The following is a 22,619-nucleotide window of genomic DNA, read 5'->3' on the forward strand; positions in this document are numbered from 1 at the left end:
ATACTATAATGACAGGTATATGTCATCATCCATTTGTTCAAACCCATAGATTGTACACCAATAGTGAACCTTAAGGATCTATGGACTTCGGGTAATTATGACATGTCAAAGTAGGTTCACCAATTATAACAAATGTACCACTCTGGTGGGGGATATGAATAATGGGGAAGGCTATGAATAACGTGTGGGGGCATGGGGTGTATGGGAAATCTCTGTATCTTCCTCTCAACTTTATAGTAAACCTAAAACTACACTGAAAAACAAAGAAAATATTTTTAAAAATGTGGATTTAGTGCAGTGCCCGGATCATAATAAATACAGAGGTAATACTTGCACACTTAATTTAATAATTCTGCAGAATTAAAGGCAAAAGACCAAAACAAAACACTAAAAAGTAAGATTAGAAAAAAGTTTTCTAAAGCATTAAGACAAAAAGTAGGGTATTTCAGTTTTATCTATCAAAATATCTTCTGTGGAGACAGGGATAACATATAATTAGCGAACTAAAATAAATTGGCACATGTTAAGTGTGTTAAATGAAATTGACCTTAATGAAAAATGTTACTAGTTCCTCCAAAAGTTTTCCCTCCTTAATTAGTGACAGGTATTTCTACTGATAGATGCATTTCTACTAATAGATGGATGAAGATTACTTATGGAATTGACCTATAATTCTTTAAATATAGTTTTTAAAATCATTTATATGCTTTTTTATTTTAAAAACCCATTTTTACATCTTTAATTGCATATTTCGTAGAACGGAAATCTATATAACTGGTAATCTGCTTTAAATTCTGTCTCATTTACTTAAGGAGTAGCTGTTTACTAACAACAGCATTTTTTTAAATCATCACCATCATCTCCAGACTTCAAAGAATCATGATCAGCCTAGGAATCTTGCTAATATGGGGCGCCTGGGTTGGCGCAGTCGGTTAAGCGTCTGACTTCAGCCAGGTCACGATCTCGCGGTCCGGGAGTTCGAGCCCCGCATCGGGCTCTGGGCTGATGGCTCGGAGCCTGGAGCCTGCTTCCGATTCTGTGTCTCCCTCTCTCTCTGCCCCTCCCCCCGTTCATGCTCTGTCTCTCTCTGTCCCAAAAATAAATAAACGTTGAAAAAAAAATTTTAAATAAAAAAAAAGGAATCTTGCTAATATCAGTTATTTATTTTTATATGACACTTACAAACTCTCCCAGAAAGACTCTTAAATTTCTTTACATGTTTGGAAAGCCCTGAAAATCATAGACTGAATCAGCAAAAGCTGCATAAGATGAAGTGTCAGAAAAGCAGAAAAGCTGAGGGATCCTCAACCCGGGAATGTCTGTGGTATCTAAGAATCATCTGGGGAGCTAAGTAGAAATGCAGATTCCAAGGCTTAAGTCCCCAAGAATCTTGTTCAGTCAGTCTGGCAGATCCCAGGGAATCCGTATTTTTCAAACATGTAACATTGTCATTCAGATAGTCCAGTCATCACAGACTCACAGACCTGGAAGGCTGAGGAATCTCCTTTATAATGGTATCTGTGCTTTGTGATGCTACAGAGAAAATACTTTTCTGTATCCATACCATCAGGGCTTTCTGATAGAATTTTACTAAAACTTGAGACCTGGGATAGAAGAACAAACCTAGGAAATTAATTTATGCTAATTATTCGTGAGAGAGCATCTCCAAAGAGATTTACCTCCTTGGAGGTATGTGTTTACATTTTGAGGGAGGAATGGAATTTGAGACGGTGTGGACATTGCCTGGGTTGTAAAGGCTGGAGAAGCTAGTCTTATCTTGCCCTAGAAAGACTTATTTATATTTCAAAGGGAAGAGTAAGAATTCAGGATCCCTCCCAAAGAGCAAAGGGTTACATGCATATGGAGGGGAATAGACAGATGGCTGTTTCTCTCCTATATAAACTTCCAGATTCTCCCCCCCCCCCAACCCCCCTTTCAGAGTTCTTTACCAGTAGTACAAATTCTGGTATATGTAGGACAACATGTCATCTGACTCATCTCATCCATTGCCTCAGGGATACAAATTAGGGCAAATGGGAATGAGCACAATTATTTGCTATAATTAAATAATAATTTTCTTTGCTCCAGAAACCTCATGTTTGCATTCAGAATAAAATTAATAAATATAGATATTTAAAACTTAACAGCTTGCAAACAAAGATGGCAATATTCACACGCTCTAAAATTGGATGGGTCTTTGTGAACATCCAGCTTAATCCCCTTCTTTTTACTGAGCTAGGGGATACTGAGATCAAAGACTAGAGACTTCAGGCAGGCCTGAGGTCTGCTGCTTATAAAAAAAGAGCTGGGACCTGCAGTTAAAGATCCTGACACCAGGCCAGTGCTGCCTACCACATTCAGCTGCCTCCACCATCTTTAAAGAGCCCCTAAAGGGGCGCCTGGGTGGCTCAGTCGGTTAAGCGTCTGACTTCGGTTCAGGTCATGATCTCACAGCCTGTGAGTTCGAGCCCCGCGTCGGGCTCTGTGGTGACAGCTCAGAGCCTGGAGCCTGCTTCAGATTCTGTGTCTCCCTCTCTCTCTGACCCTCCCCTGTTCATGCTCTTTCTCTATCTCAAAAATAAATAAAACATTAAAAAAATTTAAAAAAATAAAATAAAATAAAGAGCCCCTAAACATCTTCCCTCTATACCGTCTTCCAGAGAGATCACTGCCCTCCAAATCTGCCTAATAGAGACAGAGTTCCTCAAAAAGAAAAATTATGATTGCTGTTAGCTATTAATTTCTCAATTTCTCCCACGCTGAAGAGCTATCAATCCAAACTGAAAGCAAGATATCAGAGTGGTTCAAACAGCTTTGAAATAAGAATCAATCTCCTATTCTAAGTGTATCTGTATTCCTGTCTTGTTTATGTGACTTAAGCCAAGAAAGGCACATGCCTGATTAACAGTAAGGGGTCTGGAGCTTGACTGTGTCAGATTCTCTGGCTTCCTAACTCCACTTGGCAAGTTCCTTCTCTGCACCTCAGTTTTCTCTTCTATGAATAAGGAATTATAAAAGCATAGGCGTGTCATAGGGTTTAAGTGAGTCAGTACACTTACAGCACCTGTAACAGTGGCACATTATAAGCACTATTGTCATTCAATCCTTCCATTCATCCTTCTCCTTTAAACTCCTCATCTATTTAACGTGTGCAGTTAATCATTCAGAGTAGTTTTAGAATTCACCAAAATATATACGATTACGGAAATCTTGGGGAAGAAATTGAAGAGGAGAAGGGAATTGGAAACCCAAAAAATATGCAGTTATTTTTACTACAAAAACCCTGTGGCAATCAAATGGCACAGATTATGCAGAAACAAGTGGCAGATAAACCATGAAGCAAATGAGGCTTTGGCTTCAGGACCCCTCTTCAACACAGACCCTTTCCAAGGCTCTGCCCCCAAATTCATATTTATAAATTTTGTGATTTATTTGACTGGGGGGGGGGGCACAAAACTATACAAACCTCAAGGTCCAAAAAAACTAGATCTGCCTGTATTCAGAAACATTTTAAGTAATAGTTATTTTCAAATGCCAGGAATAATTACCAATGGTCTTGGCTAGAAGACCTCCTTGAGGATTCTCTGAGTAGAAGAAGGATGATTCTAGACCATCAGAAAGGAAAGGTCATAGCAAATAACAATTAATTCTCTGGATCTGGATTAGAGCCCCCAGGTGTGTCAAGACACCACCCTGTGTAAGAAGGCTGGGTCTGGGGCGCCTGGGTGGCTCAGTTAAGCGTCTGACTTCAGCTCAGGTCATGATCTCGTGGGTCCATGAGTTCAAGTCCCGCGTCGGGCTCTGTGCTGACGGCTCAGAGCCTGGAGCCCGTTTCGGATTCTGTGTCTCCCTCTCTCTCTGACCCTCCCCCGTTCATGCCCTGTCTCTGTCTCAAAAAATAAATAAATAAACGTTAAAAAAAATTAAAAAAAAAAAAAGAGAAGACTGGGTCTGGGCAAGCAAGACTGACTGAAGAAGGGCAGGGTTAAAGCACTTGCTGGTTAAAGACAAGGTAGAAAATAGAGATCACATCTGAACTTCACTCAAGACTACAGGAGTTAGGCCAGAGGAAGGAACCAGACTCAAACCAAGAATACGATCAGGTAGAAAAGGCTTAACAACGATAAATCAAGAGGCATAAGATGTGGGGTCAGACTTCAAAATCAGAACAATTGTGGAATACAGTTCCTTAAACTGAACTGAAAATGTGAAGCTGGGTCCTGAGTAAGAGGGGAGATTAGGACTAACAAGATGAGAAATGGGATTCAAGCTGAGAGGGAAAGATTCAGGAGTGGATTCAGGAGTGTTGGTGCTCAGGGGTACAGACTCAGAGATACCGGGTTCCTTTAGAAGGGACCAGTGAGTAGCCTGCTTTGGAAGGAAGCCAAATATCTGTACCTTACTCTGAGCAGTGAGGAAACAGCCCCCGCAGTGCTTCCAGGGTGCCAGGCAGCCTCTGATTATCCCTAAAGAGCATGCACACTAATTGAGAACTGGTTGTACATGCAGTTCAGGTGCCCAAGAAATTTTTATAGGGCAGAGATCTAATAGGTATACCTGCACTAAAATCCAAATTAATATTCCCTCCAGTGAAAATCATTTCACACGACACACCTGAACGTCTACTCTCTCCATCTCTGTAGATGTGAACAGGAATGACTGACATGCAGAGTGTGGGATGTAATGTGGCAAGACTGCCTGCCCTCGTCAGTAGTCAAAGCTACTTCTGTCCTTCTCAGAGCAAGAAGTTCCCTTTGGACTCACATTCCTATTGGTCCTCAGCAGCTGCACTGGGTCATGTTTGTGAAACCCAGGAGCCGACAATAGATGGTATTTCTCGGTCCCAATCTTCAGGGCATAATAGGGTGATTTATGAAGTCAGGAAGAGGGACTGTCCTGGGCCCCTCAGACAACACTGCTCCCTGAAGGGGTTCTGCTCTGGCTGTTCTGATGTGCATCTAACTACTGGCGCTGTCCCAGATTGCTTAGTAAACCACAGTGTTGTTCTGTCATGTAGTGTGACATCAGCTCCTCAGGAAAAGACGAGTTAGAAAATAATTTGGACAGGGTGTCCGGGTGGCTCAGTCAGTTGAGTGTCAGACTCTTGATTTCGGCTCAGGTCATGATCCCAGGGTCATGGGATCAAGCACCGTGTCGGGCTCAATGCTCAGTGAAGCTTAAGATTCTCTCTCTCCCTCTGCCCCTCTCCTCTGCTTGTGTACTTTCTCTATAAAATAAAATAAAATACAATACAAAAAAATAAAATAAAGATGAAATGAAATGAAATGAAATGAAATGAAATGAAATGAAATGAAATGAAATGAAATGAAATGAAATGAAATATAATTTGGACAAGCAATTCAAGTTAAGAAGGTGAACATCTTTTGTTGGACATCTATTTTACCCAATACTGAGCCAGGTGTGGTGGTGGGAGGTATACAAGAGAAAGAACATGTGATATCTACCCTCAAGGAACTTCTAAACTAGTTCAACACAAACAATTCACTTAACGTCTCGTTTGCTATGCTGTGAACACAGGGCCCACAAGTGTGAATATATTATGCATTATCCCTTTCGGAAAAACAACACATCACCACAGAGAAATGAGATCTTTGTAGCAAGAGTAATAAAGTAAAATATTTCAACTACAGTGAATATAATAGCTTCTTGTTAGACAAGGGTCTTTAGGTATCATAAATTTTAGATCATGGCAGTTTATGTAAGAAGACTGAAAAGTACTCTTGATGAATAAATATATTTTCTAAGGCATCTGTCTCCATGGTTATAGAGATTTGAAATCTCAGCATCCTACACAATAATGACACATTTAAAAGATTAAATTCTAAATGGAAAATGCATTCATACTCTTCATTACAAAGTTGTGTTCAGATATGCCATTTCAATTTGGAAAAACACAGCTAAAAGTTCAGGAAGCCTTTCTTGCTCCACATTTACTGCTAAAACAACCAATGTGGGAACTGTCAGATTATACTATTTCATTTTTTTGTGTCCACGTGAGCACCACAAAAGAACAGAATGCTGTTGCTGGAATTCCTTTTTAACAGGCATGACATTTTACACAGGCTCTTCACTTGATGCAAAGACCATGAACATGACAAATTAAATCCAAATACAGTCTCTGTATTCCCATCCAAATGCCACACCTTATTTTGACCAAGTGTAAGAACATTTTGGTCTCCAAAATGTACACAGAAAGTGTTAAGTCTAACTTTTGTAGAGTGGACCAACTCAACCAAATGAAAACTAATTATTTTTGTACCTATTTGTGAAGAGTTATGCATAAATCAGATTATTCCTTTAATCTTTCATTCATTGTTTGGTAAATACTTATTACGTGAAAGGTCCAGGCCTAGGTATTTTGGGGAACGCAAGGATGAATAAAAATGGTCCCTTCTTTCTAAAAGTTTATAGTCTAATATAGGAGACAGAACAGATACACAAATAACTACTGTACCAAGTAGAAAGTAAAACATGTTCTAAGAAAGACCCATTAAGGACAAAGAGAACTGGAAAGAAGACATTTTTATAGGGAGAGAATGAGAAAAGACTTCATACAGAGAATGATATTTTTAGATCTTGAAGAGCTAAAAAAGAGACAAAGGCCACTCCAGACCAAATGGAAGGATCACAGGCACTCAGAGCAGCATGGAAATGGAGAATACACCTAAGGACAAAGGCCAGCTCAGGGCAATTCCCATAGAGGGGAAGAAACTACAGATGACCTCTGAACAACACAGGGGTTGGGCCGCCAACCCCTACAGAGCTGAGAATCTTCAACTAACTTTTGACTCCCCTAAAACTTAACCACTAATAGCACAGTGTTGACTGGAAGCCTTACTGACAACAGTCAAATTAACACATGCTTTGTAGGTTAGATGTATTAAATACTGTACTCTTACAATAAGTATACTAAAGAAAAGAAAATGTTATTAACTAAATAAGGAAGAGAAAATACACTTACTGTGCTCTACTGTATTTATCAAAAAAAAAAAAAAATCTGCACAAGTGGACCCGCGCAGTTCAAATCCATGTTGCTCAAGGGTCAACTGTACTGCCAGGAAGGCAAAGAGAGTCAGATTAGAGAGAGCCTAGAGTGTAGGATAAGAAATTAATATTAGTCAGAAAATACTCAGGCAGAAAGACCTACAGGATGCGCAAGTGATACAGCACGCACCACAAAAACACGTATGATATAAATACAGACTCATTAACATTATTTATGTACAAAGGGGTAAATGCAGAGTAGGCTTTACTCGGGGAATCAAGTTATGATCTGTGTTCTAATAACTGAAGGCATTAAGTGGATTTAAGGTGGTACCAAAAAACCCTGAATGAGATGTACCGAAAGCTATATTCCACGTGCATGATTATGATGCAATCGTCCTTATGATACAACGGGAGGTAGATGCAAATCTAACCTGTGACTTAAAGCTCATAAAGGGGCACACTTGAGGACTGGAAAGTTTCTCAAATGCAGAGAAACTGATTTTGTAACTCTACTCTATGGCTTCAACAATTATTGTCTAGGTTTACTGACAAACAGAATAACAATTATCCAGATAACACACCACATAGTAGCAGAGCCATCAAGTGACACAATGAAAATGAAAATGCTTTATCGTTTGGCCAGCAGGTGGCACTTGTCACTTGGTATAGAAACAGCGGGTAATGTGGAATGAAGTTGAAACGTGGAGTTAGGAACAGATTATTCATTCATCTATTCAGAAAGGAGAAAGAGTGGAATGGGCTGTTTCAGAAGCACAATTTATATATATTTTTTTCAACGTTTATTTATTTTGGGGACAGAGAGAGACAGAGCATGAACGGGGGAGGGTCAGAGAGAGAGGGAGACACAGAATCGGAAACAGGCTCCAGGCTCTGAGCTGTCAGCACAGAGCCCGACGCGGGGCTCGAACTCACTGACCGCGAGATCGTGACCTGGCTGAAGTCGGACGCTTAACCAACTGCGCCACCCAGGCGCCCCAGAAGCACAATTTATAAAGAGGGTTTTGGGGTGCCGACGCAGCTTATGAACTGTGTACACATAGTTCATTAGGTATTTTCCTAAACAGATATTTTGCAACGTAGCGATCTGTTGCCTTTGTAAATGTTCTTATGTCCTTTCTGTCTGTATTCAACCTTATGAGAGTGTGAGCAGATCCGTGCTGAAATTAGACAAAAAGGAAACAAACTCCAACTTCATCATTTAAAAATGTGCAATTGATTCAAATTATCGAACGCCTTTGAACTTTACTTCCCTCTTTTGCTGTAACTGATATGACTGCTATGTTGCAGGGATTACATAACATACCATCTGTGGAAACGATATCTTTGGACTTGGCTACTTCATTTTCTCCTAGAGGACAAGATCTAACCATTGAGACACCTCTTTTACCAGAACAGTTTTCTGTCCCACTGTGAGTATCCTCTAGCTCAGGTAGGCGGTACTCCTAGAGGTTAGTCACTCATCATACCGGTAGGGTGTGTGAGAGGTGGACATGAGCCTGTAGCTCCAGTACCATCATACTCTCTCTCCTACAATTATTTTACCACTCCTGGTTGTCAGTGATACAAAACCCAGAACCACAGAATCTAAGATCCAGAAAGGTCTTTGATTTACCTAGTGAACTTTTCATTTTCCAGATCAGGATGCCTTCAGCCATGAAAGATGAAATACAAGAGAACACAAAATGGGATGTGCAGATTTAGGTCATTTTTATATTTGCTTCCCAGTCTGGTCAGCGCATAAGTAGGCACTAGTAATGGGAGGTAAGGAGGGAGAACAAGAGGCGGGCAAACCATAATTACACGGCATGTATCTTATTACTTCCTGATATTGAATGAATGGGCACCACCAGTAGACATAGTGAATCATAGTCATACACTAACCAGTTCCTGATTTTCCAGTGATATCTACCCCACACCTGAATCATGTCTGCACTTCACCTGAATGGCACTAAGGCCCTATTTTTCTGGGCACCCTTGCCCATGTTATATTCTAACAGAACTTCATCTGAAAGGTGGTCACGAAGAGAGTAATTCACAATGACTATTGGGCAGTTTTGAGTCTTGTTTCTGGCATCTGGCAGCTATCACCAAAATACAGTTTTTTGAATACTTTCATGGGTTATTTTTGTGAAAGGGGAATTGAGGTCACCTTCCAGAGGTCTTCTGTTCAGCAATTACCATATTTTATAATGAGTTACACAGTTTTTAAAAGAGAGACATGTCACACAGATGCTGAGTCTATTTTTTAAAATACATAAGTTTAGCATGTAATTTAGAGGATTGGCACCATGAAGGAACAAGTCAGTGCTAATCTCCAAGTCTTCATTTATAATGTTTTTCTCACCTAGAATGCCTGCCCGGTCATTTCCCTCTCTTCACCCTAAATAAACTTCGAGACACAAGTTAATTGCCATTCCTTCTTTTTTTCTTTTGTTTTTTAAATTTTTTTTAATGTTTATTTATTTTTGAGAGAGGAAGAGACAGAGTGCAAGCTGGGGAGGGGCAGAGAGAGAGAGGGAGACACAGAATCTGAAGCAGGCTCCAGGCTCCAAGCTGCCCGCACAGAGCCCGATGCGGGGCTTGAACTCATGAACGTTGAGATCATGACCTGAGCCAAAGTCAGACACTCAACCGACTGAGCCACCCAGGTGTCCCTGCCATTCCTTCTTCGAACCTTTTTTTTGACTGAAGCTGCCCCCACTCTCTCCCTGTAATAAACCTCTATCATAGTTTCAGTTATGATCAGACAAGTACTGAACTAGTATTATGTTACAATGGTTACTAATTTTCTTTTTTTTTTTTAAGTTTGTTTATTTTGAGAGAGAGAGAGAGAGAGAGAGAGAGAGAACCCCAAGCAGGTTCTGTGCTACCAGCACAGAGCGCATTGTGGGACTTGAACTAATGAACTGTTGAGATCAAGACCTAAGCTGAAACTAAGAGTTGGATACTTAACCAACTGAGCCACCCAGGCACCCCTGGTCACTAATTTTCAAACAGCTGTTAGACTCGGTCTGCAAAAGAACTGTTTATTATCTGAACATGTGTTCTATTATTGATTCAACAACTATTTATTGAGTACTTACTACTTGCCAGGAACAGTTTTCGGTAAGAGATTTACAGTAAACAAAACCAAGGTTATCCCTGAGCTCACAGAGCTCACGCTGTGGTATTAGAGTTACTCTGCATTTCCCACAATGCCTAGCATGGGACAGACCCAAAGGCAAGTGTGTGCTCAATGATCACCTCAAAATTAACTGGTTGCCTACGGCTGGTGAACCTTAAACAAAGCTTTCCTTGATTAGCTCCAAAACAGGGTCAGCTAAGGGCACTGAGTGTTGAAAATGAGTTGAATATGTTAAGATTATTTTCACAAAAGAGGACGAGGAGGGTGAGGATTCTTACATCCTTTGAACTGATGGCAGCAAGTCTCTATGCACGTACCGCTAAACTTCTTTGTTTAAATTTAAAACAGACTGAATCTATAAACCTGGATCAAATTCGTTATGAAAAACTCAACTACCAAGAAAGAAAGAATAAGCAGAATGGATGGCCCAAATGTTACCCCAACAGCTACCATCAAAATCTCTACCTTAGTAATGAATAAAACAGCCAATACTAAACAAACAAAAGGGTAATTTAAGTCTTTGCAACTGGCAATTATTACTATCCAAGGGTCAGCTCTGACCTCCATTGGAAAGAAAAAAGTATCCAGAGACTGCAATAAAGATAGAATCAATTCAGGATATGCTGTCTGTCTTCACAAATCTACAGGAGTGGTAAACAAGAAATGAAAAACAAATGAAGACATTCCACATTGGAAAGATCTGACTGTACCCACTTGTTGATTAAAATAACTGCAGGCTATGATACCTTTACTTCCGACCTGTGTTATCAAACCCACGACTAGAGGCTCTAAGAACTGTAGAAATTTTCGCCAGTTTCAGGGGACAGGGAATGCTTAAGAGAATATGTTTGCAAAGCGACTCTCAGTCAGATCTTCCTGAGAGACCCAGAGACTCCAGACTAACAGGAAGGGTCAAGTTTCTTTGGTTGTGATCGCAAGTGGTGGCTGGGCTGATCTGCACAGCAGATCCTTACCTAGTAAAGTGGGAGAGGTAAGAAGATGAAATGAGGTGGAGAAGAAAGTTTATCTTCTAAAAAGCACAGGGAGACACATAATAATAAGGTATTAAGCCTGAGGATCATTTTTGCTGCTCCATAAGAGAATTTTCTATTCAAGTATTTTATTTCCTGACATTTACAGGGAGGTCAACACATTTGGACATATGCTGCTGACCTCCTCAGGTTCTATTTGAGGAAGTTGACAGGCTGTATTTAAAAATGCTGAATTTGGGTGTTAAATCTATGAAGTAAACAGATCTAATTCCTTTATTAGTTAAGAGATTAAAATAATATTTCTGCATGCCACTTTTTCTTTCACTTGAAATTGTCATGGTTACTTACATTTACTGATAGTAATGTCTTATTTATTGAATTTTCTTAACAATTAAGTGACATTGAGTTTCTATATTAATAGGCTAATATTTTTTAAAAGACCAATTCTTCACCTCAAAAATCGACTCTCAGGGAAGAGCACAATCTTGGGAAACATACAGACTTATGCCCCAGTCTTGACCATGTCGCCTATACCAGACTCTATGTGAATTTGTAGGTGGAAATAAATCTTCCTATTCCTCACGTGCACTGCTGTGTAGATGGGCTTAAATGTCACAGGTAGTATTTTTTTTAACAACTCACCTCCCTTTCTGAGCCCCTGGGGCACTGTGCTCCCTCCCAAACAGTCCTTAGCCCCAAAATGAAAAGCAGGTGACAAAAAAAGAAGGAAACAACCACTTTAGTGCATGTGCACACATAAAACCAACAGCTCAAAGAGTTTGGGTAGATTTTGGAAAGAATTAACAACAGCTCACCTGTGGCTGCTGTTCTGCCAGTCGATTGTGGTACCTTTGGACTGCCTCTCGAAGTTGTTTCTCTTTCTCATTTTTTGATGGTGACGCTCTGTTCATGGTGCCCAGGGGGATGGAAGGTAGGCTTTCTGCCTGATGACAACTTCACGATCAACAAGAAACAACATCAGGAGGAAATATCAAACTGTTTATTGTCTGTGAAAGATGACTTACTTCTATGAATAGATACTCCTTACGCCTTATATCCAAAACGTGACTACAAAGGAAGAGCACTGTATTGATGACTTTTGGCAATACATGACATTACGTCTCCAGCCTGCATGGAAAAGAGCTTAAGGGAAAATGTGGAGGGTGGTATATTTACAAGAATGGGAGAACCTTCATTATTTCACCAATGCTTCATTTATCCTGCATTATCATGAAATGAGGCCTTTTGCAAAGATGTCCTCAGATAATTGAAGCTTATCTCATTATTGCCAAACATTTTTTCCCCGAGAAACTCTGGAGAGAAATCTCCATGTCTCTCTTAATGACACCAAATAATTCTGCTCTGGAACACACGGATCCCTTGTTTGAGAACTCAGGAGGGCTGTGAAGCACTGTGACCACTGTGGTGCCACGCAGGCACTCAGTCACAGCCTTGGGGGCTTACGGAGCCGTGCACAGCCCTTCATCACCGATCAGCCCCACACCCTGGCTGCAGCGTGCTCCCAGCTCCCGCCCTTCTCTCCCTGCTGTTGTGGTAAACACACTTGCAGGGGCCTCTGTGCTGCCCAGTCTTACTGCTGTGCTGTTTCCAATCACTAGTTGGTTAACACACGTAGTATATAATCAAGTAGAACTGTATGTAAATGAACAGTAGGCAGACTGTGGACAAGAGCCTCCCTCGTTATGGTTCCATAAAATACTAACCACCTTTGAAACACATGGCTTGGGAGGTTTGGGGCATTTTGTTTTGTTTTGTTTTGTTATTTTCCTACTCTTGGTCACATGGCTATGTTCTGTAGACTCGAGTTAGCCAAACTATCAAAAAATTGATATATGATATTGTTTCTCTTGATAGCAAGGCTTGTCAAGGATAAGAAGTCCAACTCCCACCGGGCATGGCTTTTAGTCAGGGCATGACTGGGCATGTTCAGAAGTGGGGCAAAATGTCAAGGTGAATTCTGAGAGCCTGTTTTACACAAGGGTTTTTCTCTTATTTATATGAACCAAAAATAAGGGGGAAGGGACAAAGTTTGTATGAAATAAATGTGTTGTGAAGCTGGGATAGGGAGGAGGGGGCCAAGATTAGGAGGGCCTTCTCCCAGCTGAAACAGTACTGGAGAAGCAGAGCAGATCAAACCCATGATTTGTGTTTTTCAGGGCTTCAGGGTATATTTTTCTTGCCCCTTAGGAGAAGGGAGTGAGGAACTGTGGTCAAATTCAAGCAGGACTGTGAAAAAGCACTTAATTCCACCCACATATGGTATTCGCTGTTATTGTGAGTTTCAAACAGAGGGGGCAACTAAACAAATCAGGAAGTATCTACTATATGTACAGCTACCTGCAGTGCTGATTTGAAGACATCTGTGGGGTGGCACCTAGAGAGGTTTCTATTTTGAGCAAAAACCCTGTGGCAACATGCAGTTTTTATTCAGAAAAGAATAACCTCAAGTATTTTAATAAAACACAATCCTGTCAATTATCTTTAGTTAAAGATTTTGGGAAGCAAATTAAATTTTAACTTGCAACACGACCCATGAATATTTTTAAATATCGTTCTCACAATGCAGACTTCTTTGGTTCAGTCAAATGATAAGCATCATTCTTACCCTGTTGGTGATCCCCATTTATAAATGCAGATAAACACAGAGCATGAATGGAATGCAAGTATACTGATACCTATTTCTCAGCTACTGTGATAAAAAATGTCTAGCCTCCCTCAGAAGAAGAAAAAAAAAAAAGAAAAGAGAAAAAAAAAGAGGTTAGAGAGGGAGAGAGCCAAAGCATAAGAGACTCTTAAAAACTGAGAACAAACTGAGGGTTGATGGGGGGTGGGAGGGAGGGGAGGGTGGGTGATGGGTATTGAGGAGGGCACCTTTTGGGATGAGTACTGAGCGCTATATGGAAAGCAATTTGACAATAAATTTCATATTAAAAATAAAAATAAAAATAAAGTAGAAACAAAAAACAGGCTCTGGTGGTCCAAAAAAGAATGGTTTCATTTTACCTGCTGGGTCAACTCTGAATACTACCATTTGTAAAATGGTATGTTTTGTCACTATAGAGTATATAACTGGCATTAGGCTTCCTGAAATATAAAAGGATGCCTTCAGAATCTAAAAAAACAAGACAAATGAATACATAAAAAGCAGAATCAGACCTACAGATACAGAGAACAAACCGACGGTTGCCAGAGGGAAAGGGGTGGGGCATGGGCAAAATGGGTGAAGGGCAGTGGGAGATACAGGCTTCCAGTGATGGAATGAATAAGTCTCAGGCATAAAAGGTACAGTGTAGGGAATATAGTCAACGATACTGTAACAGTGTCGTGTGGTGAGGGATGGTAGCTACACCTGTGGTGAACATAGAGCAAGGTATATAGATGTTGAATCACTGTGTTGCACACTTTGAAACTAACGTAACATTGTGTGTAATGTTACTCAAATAAAAAAAATTTGAAACACACACAAAGAGGATGCCTTTGGAGACTGGATGTGATAAGGCAGAAAGAGTACAAGTTGACACCTACAGCTTTAGCTTCAAATTTTAGCTCTGGAGAGGAATCCTGGACAAGTCACAGGGCCTCTCTTAGTCTGTTTCCTCCTCTGAGAAATGGTGAAAGTTCATACAGTTATTGTACACGGGAAATGAGATAATATATGTAATTGCTTTGTAAGAAAAAGCTGTTATTATATTTCCTGCCTAAATTCTGGTTACACAGATTGTTCATTCAAATGCTGTTCACTGCTATTAACCCTACTGACAATTGGCAATTAACTGCTGACCATAACACTATATTTTCTATAAATACAGATGATGCCACTTTTTGCCATTACTCTGGCCTTCCATTCATCAAATGTTGTCTAAAAACTATACTGCATTTCTCATCACTTTAATACACCGATTTCATGTGATTCTATCCAAATCCAATGGCTCAGGGTGTTGCTATTTCATGGTGTATTCTCAAAGTACATAGGTCCGTCCTACCATATTGAATTGGAACTATTAATGACTTTCAATAAAGTGTCAACTCTCTAGTAATTGCCCTCATAATCAGGAGTTTTTCTTTATATATCTCCTAAATCTCTTGCTGGCACATTAAGCATATTTTTTGTCCTAATCTTTTCAGTGCAAATGAAATACACATGGTCAAAATTATGTCAGCATATTTCAAGAATCAAGGACATAAATTATAAATATAAGATGACTCTCTGCATTTTAGGCTTTGAGAGACCATCAGTTTTCTGTCAATGTGGCTAAATTTATCTTGCCTGTCATCACAAGGGGCACTGTAATGCAGCTTTGAAACTAATTTTGCTATGTTCTCTGATGGCATCACCACATTTCAAGAAGAGGGTGAGAGTGTGCCAATCCAGGGACAATGGTAAGCTGGAGGTAAAGAAAGCTGTAGAGGACAAATTCCAGTTCTGTGAGTCCAAGAATGCCCAAGGCTGGGCTAAGAAGTCATACATATATGTTAGACGTGTGGGGAGGGACCTCAATTCTTATAACTGAGAAGCCCCCAGTAACCAGAAACTTAGTAGATTGTCTTTCTAAGGGACTCAGCTGGACCCAGAGAAGATACAAAAGGTACTATGGTTACACCCCATCCTAAATGATAGAAAGTCAATTTCAAGAGAGGTTCTGTTACCTGTTCAAGGTTTCACAGCTAATGGAGCCAGGCGTCAATCCCAGGCAGCCTGGCCTCAGAGTCAGAACTCTAAACACTATCCTAATGTTGCATGAAAAGTTTTTACCTCACAGGAAGGGATCAATACTATTAACTATTCTAAATACTGAAATTGAGCCAACTCATGGTTCCTATGTGGGAGATATTTAAGTTTCAAGTTAGGGCTAGAAACTGGTGACAAGTCAGAAGACCCTGGCCAGTAGCTTTAGCAACATGTTTCTCAGCCCCCATCTGGGTTTCAGCTTTCACTTCTGTAAAATGAAGGAACGAGACCAGATCAGTAGTGTCTAATCATGCTCGCTGCAGCTCTAAAGCTCAAAGCTCTAAGCTCCCCAGAGCTTTGTACAGAGAGTATAGAACAGAAATGATAAGTGGATGTCTTTGGCCCCCAGATTTCCAGCTTCCATTTCAATCAGGAAAGCTCTGCACTTATCTTGTAAATTTGGGGTCTGAGATAAATGTTATTTGGAAAACAAACAAACAAACAAGCAAGTTCTCCTGTAAAACAAGAAATAAGACTGAAAACCCCCAGGCCATCTAAGAGTCCTTACCACTTCTGGCATTTTCCTTTTTTTTTTCCTCTTTTTTCTTTAATTTTATTTTTTTATTTTTTAAAATTTACATCCAAATGGCATTCTCCTTAGTCTCTAAATATGGCTAACCCGAGGACTCCAGGTGGAAGGGGTTTTAGCAGCAGTTTCTAAAATATTTTTTTTAATTTTCTCTCTCTTGGTTTTTTGTTTGTTTGTTTGTTTTAAGGCTAGATAAAAATAACCAAACAGGAATTATTACACTAATGTCTGTATTTGCAATATTGATCCACTTATGCAGGCCAAAAACTTAGGACAAACTCTATGGAGAAGCAATGTTTGAATTAGGGGTGCCTTCATTAAAAGGGGGTACTCACTCTTTTCTCCCCAAGGAAAGTCACAGAAGTCTAACAGGCCAGTAATAACAGTGACATTCATCAATACTTAATCAGTCTTTTTCCTGTTTTAGTCTGAACTTCTTCCTCCAGGAGCACAAAGCAATGAAATCAATATGTGACTTAAACAGAAAAAAGCACATGGTCTAACAGGCTAGTGCCCCTGGAGACACCCTCTGGATAAGACTCCTTTATGATAAAGCCATACATTGTGTGAAAATGAACTGGAAGGCAGAACTCAAACACTGGGTCATGGTCTCCTGCTGCACACGTTGCACACAGCTGCACGTCCCCAAAGTTTGCAAATAGTTACATCCAGGTCTCTTATCTTGATGGAAAAGTACACTAACAAAGTGTCTCTCCATAGGTGGCAAAGAGATAGAACAGTTCACAGGGATGATAGCTATTAAGCTAAGACATCTATAGCTGAAATTTCCTAGTCTCATACATAATTATGTTAGGAATTAAAAATGGATAAAGAATTTTAGAAAACTATCAAAAACTACCTGTTTTCCAAGATGTTAGGATTATTTGCACAAATCCAGAGATCAAAAAATTCTTTTTCCTGATAATTGATAGAAGAAGGCAAGACTCTCCATTTAAGGCAAAGATCTGAGAATGAAAACAAAATCACACACAAGAAAGACCACAATCAGAAGTGAACCTAGCACAGTTACATGGCTGATTGCACATACCAAAAGTATGAGATATTTTTTGAAACAAAGCAAGTTAATCTATCATCACATACCTTTTATATTTGATAGCACAACTAGTCTGGGATTCTATGAGCTACACTGGGGCACCACCACCAATAAATTATTGTTATTATTATTGTTTTGTCATTGTTGTTATTGCTTAAGTTCTTTCCAGTTGGTTTCTGCTACTTTCAGCCAAAAGAATCTTAACTAATAGATTCCTCTCCACCTCTTCTTGAACAGGGGAACATTCTAGTGACTTGACTCTTCCATTTTCTCTGATTCAGTATTTCTCTACTGCCAACACCACTTTCCATCTCCAACCACATGACTAACATAACAAGGAAAATCAAGTTCTCTGAACAGTTCACAGTTTCTTTTCCTGTGTTTGTCTCCTGCTCTTACTCCACTCTCCAGCCTACAGTTTGGTTTCTGACCTCATTTGTCTATTTCTTCCTTTCACTCCTTCATGCCTTTAGGACCAAGGGACTCCACTCTTTCCAGGATTAACGCTAATCCTGAATTCTATCCACATACACAGCTAATGGCTCTTAGGTAAACATTTTCCCTGTTCGCCTATGATGGAAACAGTTTGCACACTGGTTCAAGTCACACAGCGTTCAAGTCACAATGGTTAAGAACTGGAATAGCTCAGGAGCCTGGCTGGCTCAGTCGGTTAAGCTTCCAGCTTTGGCTCAGGTCACGATCTCACGGTTCGTGGGTTTGAGGTCTGTGTCGGGCTTTCTGCTGACAACTCGAAGCCTGGAGCCTGCTTTGGATTCTGTGCCCCTCTCTCTCTGCCCCTCCACAGCTTGCACTCTTTTTCTGTGTCTCTCTCTCAAAAATAAATAAAAACATTAAAAAGCTTTTTTTTAAAGAGAACTGGAATAGTTCTACCACTTGCTACCTCCATGATTCTGGATGAACTACTTCTCTGTGCTTCAGTATCATTGTCTGTAACAAGATATTAATATTAGCACTTACCTAAAAGAACTGTTAAGGATTAAATGACATAACAATTTTAAGAGCCAACATTGCGAGGCACTATTTATGATGTTAAATTTTATGTGTCAATTTGACTGGGCCGTGGCATACCCAGCTATTTGGTCATACATTATTCCGAGTGTGTCTGTGAGGGTGTTTGGGATGAGAACAACTCTTGCATTGGTAGACTGAGTTAAAAAGATTACCCTTCCTAATGTGGGCCTGAAGGCCTGAATAGAACTCAAAAAGGGTTACTGTCTTCTAAGAAAGAAGGAACTTTTTCTTCTTGACTGTCCTCACATTGAGCTGAGACATCAATTTTTTCCTGACTTCCGACTCAAACTAAAACATCGGCTCGTCCTGGGTAACAAGGCTGTCAACATTCAGACTCGAACCATATTATTGGGTCTCCTGGCCCTCAGGCCTTCAGCCTCAAACTGGAGTTAAATCAATGGCTCTCTTGGGTCTCCAGCTTGCTGACTGCAGGTCTCGGGACTCTTTAGTCTCCTTAATCATGTGAACCAATTCCCTATAATTAATATCTATCCATCTATTCACCTCTCCTTTTGGTTCTGGTTCTCTGGAGGACCCTAATATGCCATCCTAAGCACTTAGTAAATTTTGCATGTGTTAATTCATATTATTTTCATCAAACTGTATGATTTAGCTACAAATGCTAACCCCATTTTAAGAGTCTAGACACTGAGGCTTAAAGAAGGTAAGGAATTTGCCCAATTTCATACAGCTCTTGGGTACTAGAGGCTGGATTCTGACAGTAGCCCGCAAACATCAAAAACACACAGAAATTTTCAGCTATTATTAATACCATCCGATAGACTGTTGCATATAGTCATCAATTTCCTCAATTATACCTTCTAAATACATGCCATGTATGTTCCTCTCAAATCCCACGGCTGTGCCCTTCTTCAAACATGTACAATTTCTCCCCTGGATCCCGGATTATGCCCATGGCATAACCTGACCTCAACCTTTGCTCTAGCTCTCCTCCAAATCATCCTGCACTGAGCTGCCAGAGCAAGCTTCCTACAAGTTACAAACGAGAGTCAGGTCCTCTTTGGGTCATCCCAGGGATGAGGTCGGAGAAGTGTTCCCTCGACACTGTGTAAACAACTACAAAATTGTGCACACGGCGTGCACTTTCTTTGTTTGCCTGGCTGCCTTCTCCACTGGATGGCAGACTCCTTGCAGATAGAAGAGAGTGTCTTTAGTTCTCTAACCCTCTGTATAGTGGCTGGAAGATGTATCAGAGACATGCACTAAGTGCTGAATGCTTCAGTGATGTCTGTTGTTCTTATACTGAAACACTTCCAAAGACTCTTCATTACTTATCAGAGTAAACACTCCTTACTCTGGCCTTTAAGTCACTCTAATTAAAGTTTACTCAACCTACTCTTAGCTTTTATCATTAATTCATCATTCATTCAGTAGCTAACTTCTAAGTACTAGTTAACACAGTGCCACGTATTGAAATTTTTTGAACGACTGTATCTATTATTCTATGACAAAAATTTTAGTTGAAGTATCCACTTGATATTAACACACATGTCCCACTACATCTCTGCCTGTCAAAATTCTACCTTAGACAGAGGTAGAGGAAGACAGTGGGGGAGCGGAAGGAGCCTAGGCTGACCTTGTCCCATGAACACAACCAGATAACTATCAAATCATCCTGAATGCCCCAGGAATAGACCTGACGGACCTGACGACTGGCAGAACAAACTCCACAACCAAAGGGAGAGAGGAGGCCACATCGAAGAAGGTAAAAAAAATTCTACTTTAAAGACCATAGCACAAGCTACCTCTATCACAAAGCCTGGCCTCAACTTCCTCCACCTCCCTTTTGGAATCCTCAAATAATTTTATGCCTCTTTGACGTCACTTACCTAATTTTCATTTTTATTACAATTCGTTTCATGTGTATCTTAACCTCTCTCCTAGACCCTAACCCCTTTGAAAGCAAGAACCCTATCCTACCCACCTTTGTCTTTCTCACACCCCATTTTTAACACAATGACTTGCATAATGACTCACTAAGTGTTTGCTGATTGGAATGGAATTCAACACTCACCACACTGAATGATGAATGGTATGGCCATGGCTTGTCTTCTTTGATACTGAACAGAATCTAAAGATTTCTCTACATCCTTGTTATTCTGGTATCCAAATTCATTCCAAAACCGTGTTAGATTTCTATTACCTAAAAAAAAAAAAGGCAAAAATTAATGAAAGAAAATAAATCAACAAGATCAGGATTGATAAGCAAAGTTGAATACAAACACGTGTATATACAGTACGATCTCAACTACGTAAAAACTAATACATAGACTGAAATAAGAAATAAAAGTATTAACATTAGTTTTCTCTGAGTATGAGTGAAATTTGTCTTCTTTATACTTTCTCGCATTTCCCAACCTAAATACAATCAACATATTATTATATTTATTATAATGGCACAATATTTTGTAACAAAATTAAAAACAATAGCAGTTATAAAGCATATACATACCTCTACTATTGCAATAAAATACACTGATATTTAAGGCTCTTTTCTTAAATACTCCCAGAAGCAACTGTACTTGTTAAACTTAAAGGCCACCCTGAAGACTATTGGTTTAATGCGGTGCCTGGGTGGCTTAGTCGGTTGAGTATCTGACTTCGGCTCAGGTCACAGTCTCATAGTTCACGAGTTCAAGCCCTGTTTTGGCCTCTCGGCTGTCAGCACAGACCCTGCTTTGGATCTTCTGTCCCCCACTTTCTCTGCCCCTCCTCTGCTTATACTCTCTCAAAACTGAATAAACATAAAAAAAAAAAAAAAGACCATTGGTATAGATATTTATCATCTGGCCTCATAGCCACAGTTTCTTCATCTTTATTTTAGCTCTGGTTGTTTTTCCTTACAGTCTTTTATGCCCTAGCCTTGGCCCAGATTCTATACTCCCTTCTTGCTTAGAAACAACACTTGTCAAGGAGGACCATTAGGAGCCCTTCTTAAGAGGTTGTGTTCTTATCCTTTGATCCAGCAACTGCGCTGGTAGGACTCTTCCCTACAAACACACAAAATAAATAAACACACAATATGTATTACAACACTGTTTGGAATAGCAAGAACAACAACAAAAAGTGGAAACAACATAAAAGCCTAAAGAGGAAATGGTAAATGCTATTTCCAAACAAGGGGATACAAGGCGACCTTTAAAACAGGTAGTTAGAGCTAAATGCACAGCTGTTTCAAGACCTTTTGGATAGAACATTAATGATATTTTTTTTAAAAAAAGACATAAAATAGAATACCTAGTATAATCAATTTTTGTCATTTATTAAAAGCTCATACATATATAATTTTGATGGGCACAGCTTTCTATTCCTAAAAGAAACAACAGGAAGTTTTAATAGTAGATGCTACCGGAGAGAGGTTGAGAGGTTGAGAAGGCCAAGGAAGACACTTTCACTTTCCATTTTTAACTTTCTGCATGCTTTGTTGTTTTTTTAATTTTTTAAAAGTTTATTTATATTTTGAGAGAGACGGAGAAAGCATGAGTGGGGAGAGGCAGAGAGAGAGAGGGAGAGAGAGAATCCCAGACAGGTTCCACACCACCAGCACAGAGCCTGATGCCGGGCTCAAACCCATGAAACAGTGAGATCATGACCTGAGTCGAAACCGAGATTTGGACTGAGCCACCCAGGCGCCCCCTGAACACTTTGTATATTTTTACATGGCATATATTACTTTAAAAATGCTTTTTAAAAAAAAGAACCTGTGCTTACCATTCTGTCCAATATGGTAACCAGTAACCACACATGGCTACTAAACACTTGAAAAGTGGCAGATATAAAACATTTCATCAATGTACAAGGTCAAAACAGTGAGGGTCTAACATACATACCTTGGAAATAAATATATGCAACAACCTGAACACAGGACTGTATAATCTATGCAGAATACAAATAAACATCCTTACCCCTTACTGTTCCTGTTAAAATTTAGGTCCAGAATGCTGTGTGCCATTAAGAGCAGCAAGGAAAGAATGCAGACTTCCAAAGGAACTACGAAATTGGGCCAGGCTGAAAGCTGTCCTCACAAATTCCCAGGTCTCCTCCCTTGTCTCTTCATGGAACCACTAACAGCTCTCATGTCAAATTTC

General features: G+C 39.9%; 1 protein-coding gene across 4 annotated transcripts in view; it reads right to left on the bottom strand.

Moving 5' to 3' along the window:
* Window positions 1-22,619, bottom strand: part of MORC1 (MORC family CW-type zinc finger 1) — a 167,047-nt gene that overhangs the window by 58,067 nt on the left and 86,361 nt on the right. For all 4 annotated transcript variants that reach the window (XM_019839671.3, XM_045036903.1, XM_045036902.1 and 1 more), the window contains 3 exons: window positions 20,546-20,674; window positions 17,284-17,389; window positions 11,961-12,099 (listed from right to left, as the gene is read on the bottom strand). In XM_019839671.3, the coding sequence (XP_019695230.2) occupies window positions 11,961-12,099; window positions 17,284-17,389; window positions 20,546-20,674 (374 nt within the window). The remainder of the gene's footprint in view (window positions 1-11,960; window positions 12,100-17,283; window positions 17,390-20,545; window positions 20,675-22,619) is intronic.

The sequence above is a fragment of the Felis catus genome, chromosome C2 (genome assembly GCF_018350175.1).
Source record: "Felis catus isolate Fca126 chromosome C2, F.catus_Fca126_mat1.0, whole genome shotgun sequence".
Lineage (NCBI taxonomy): Eukaryota > Metazoa > Chordata > Mammalia > Carnivora > Felidae > Felis > Felis catus.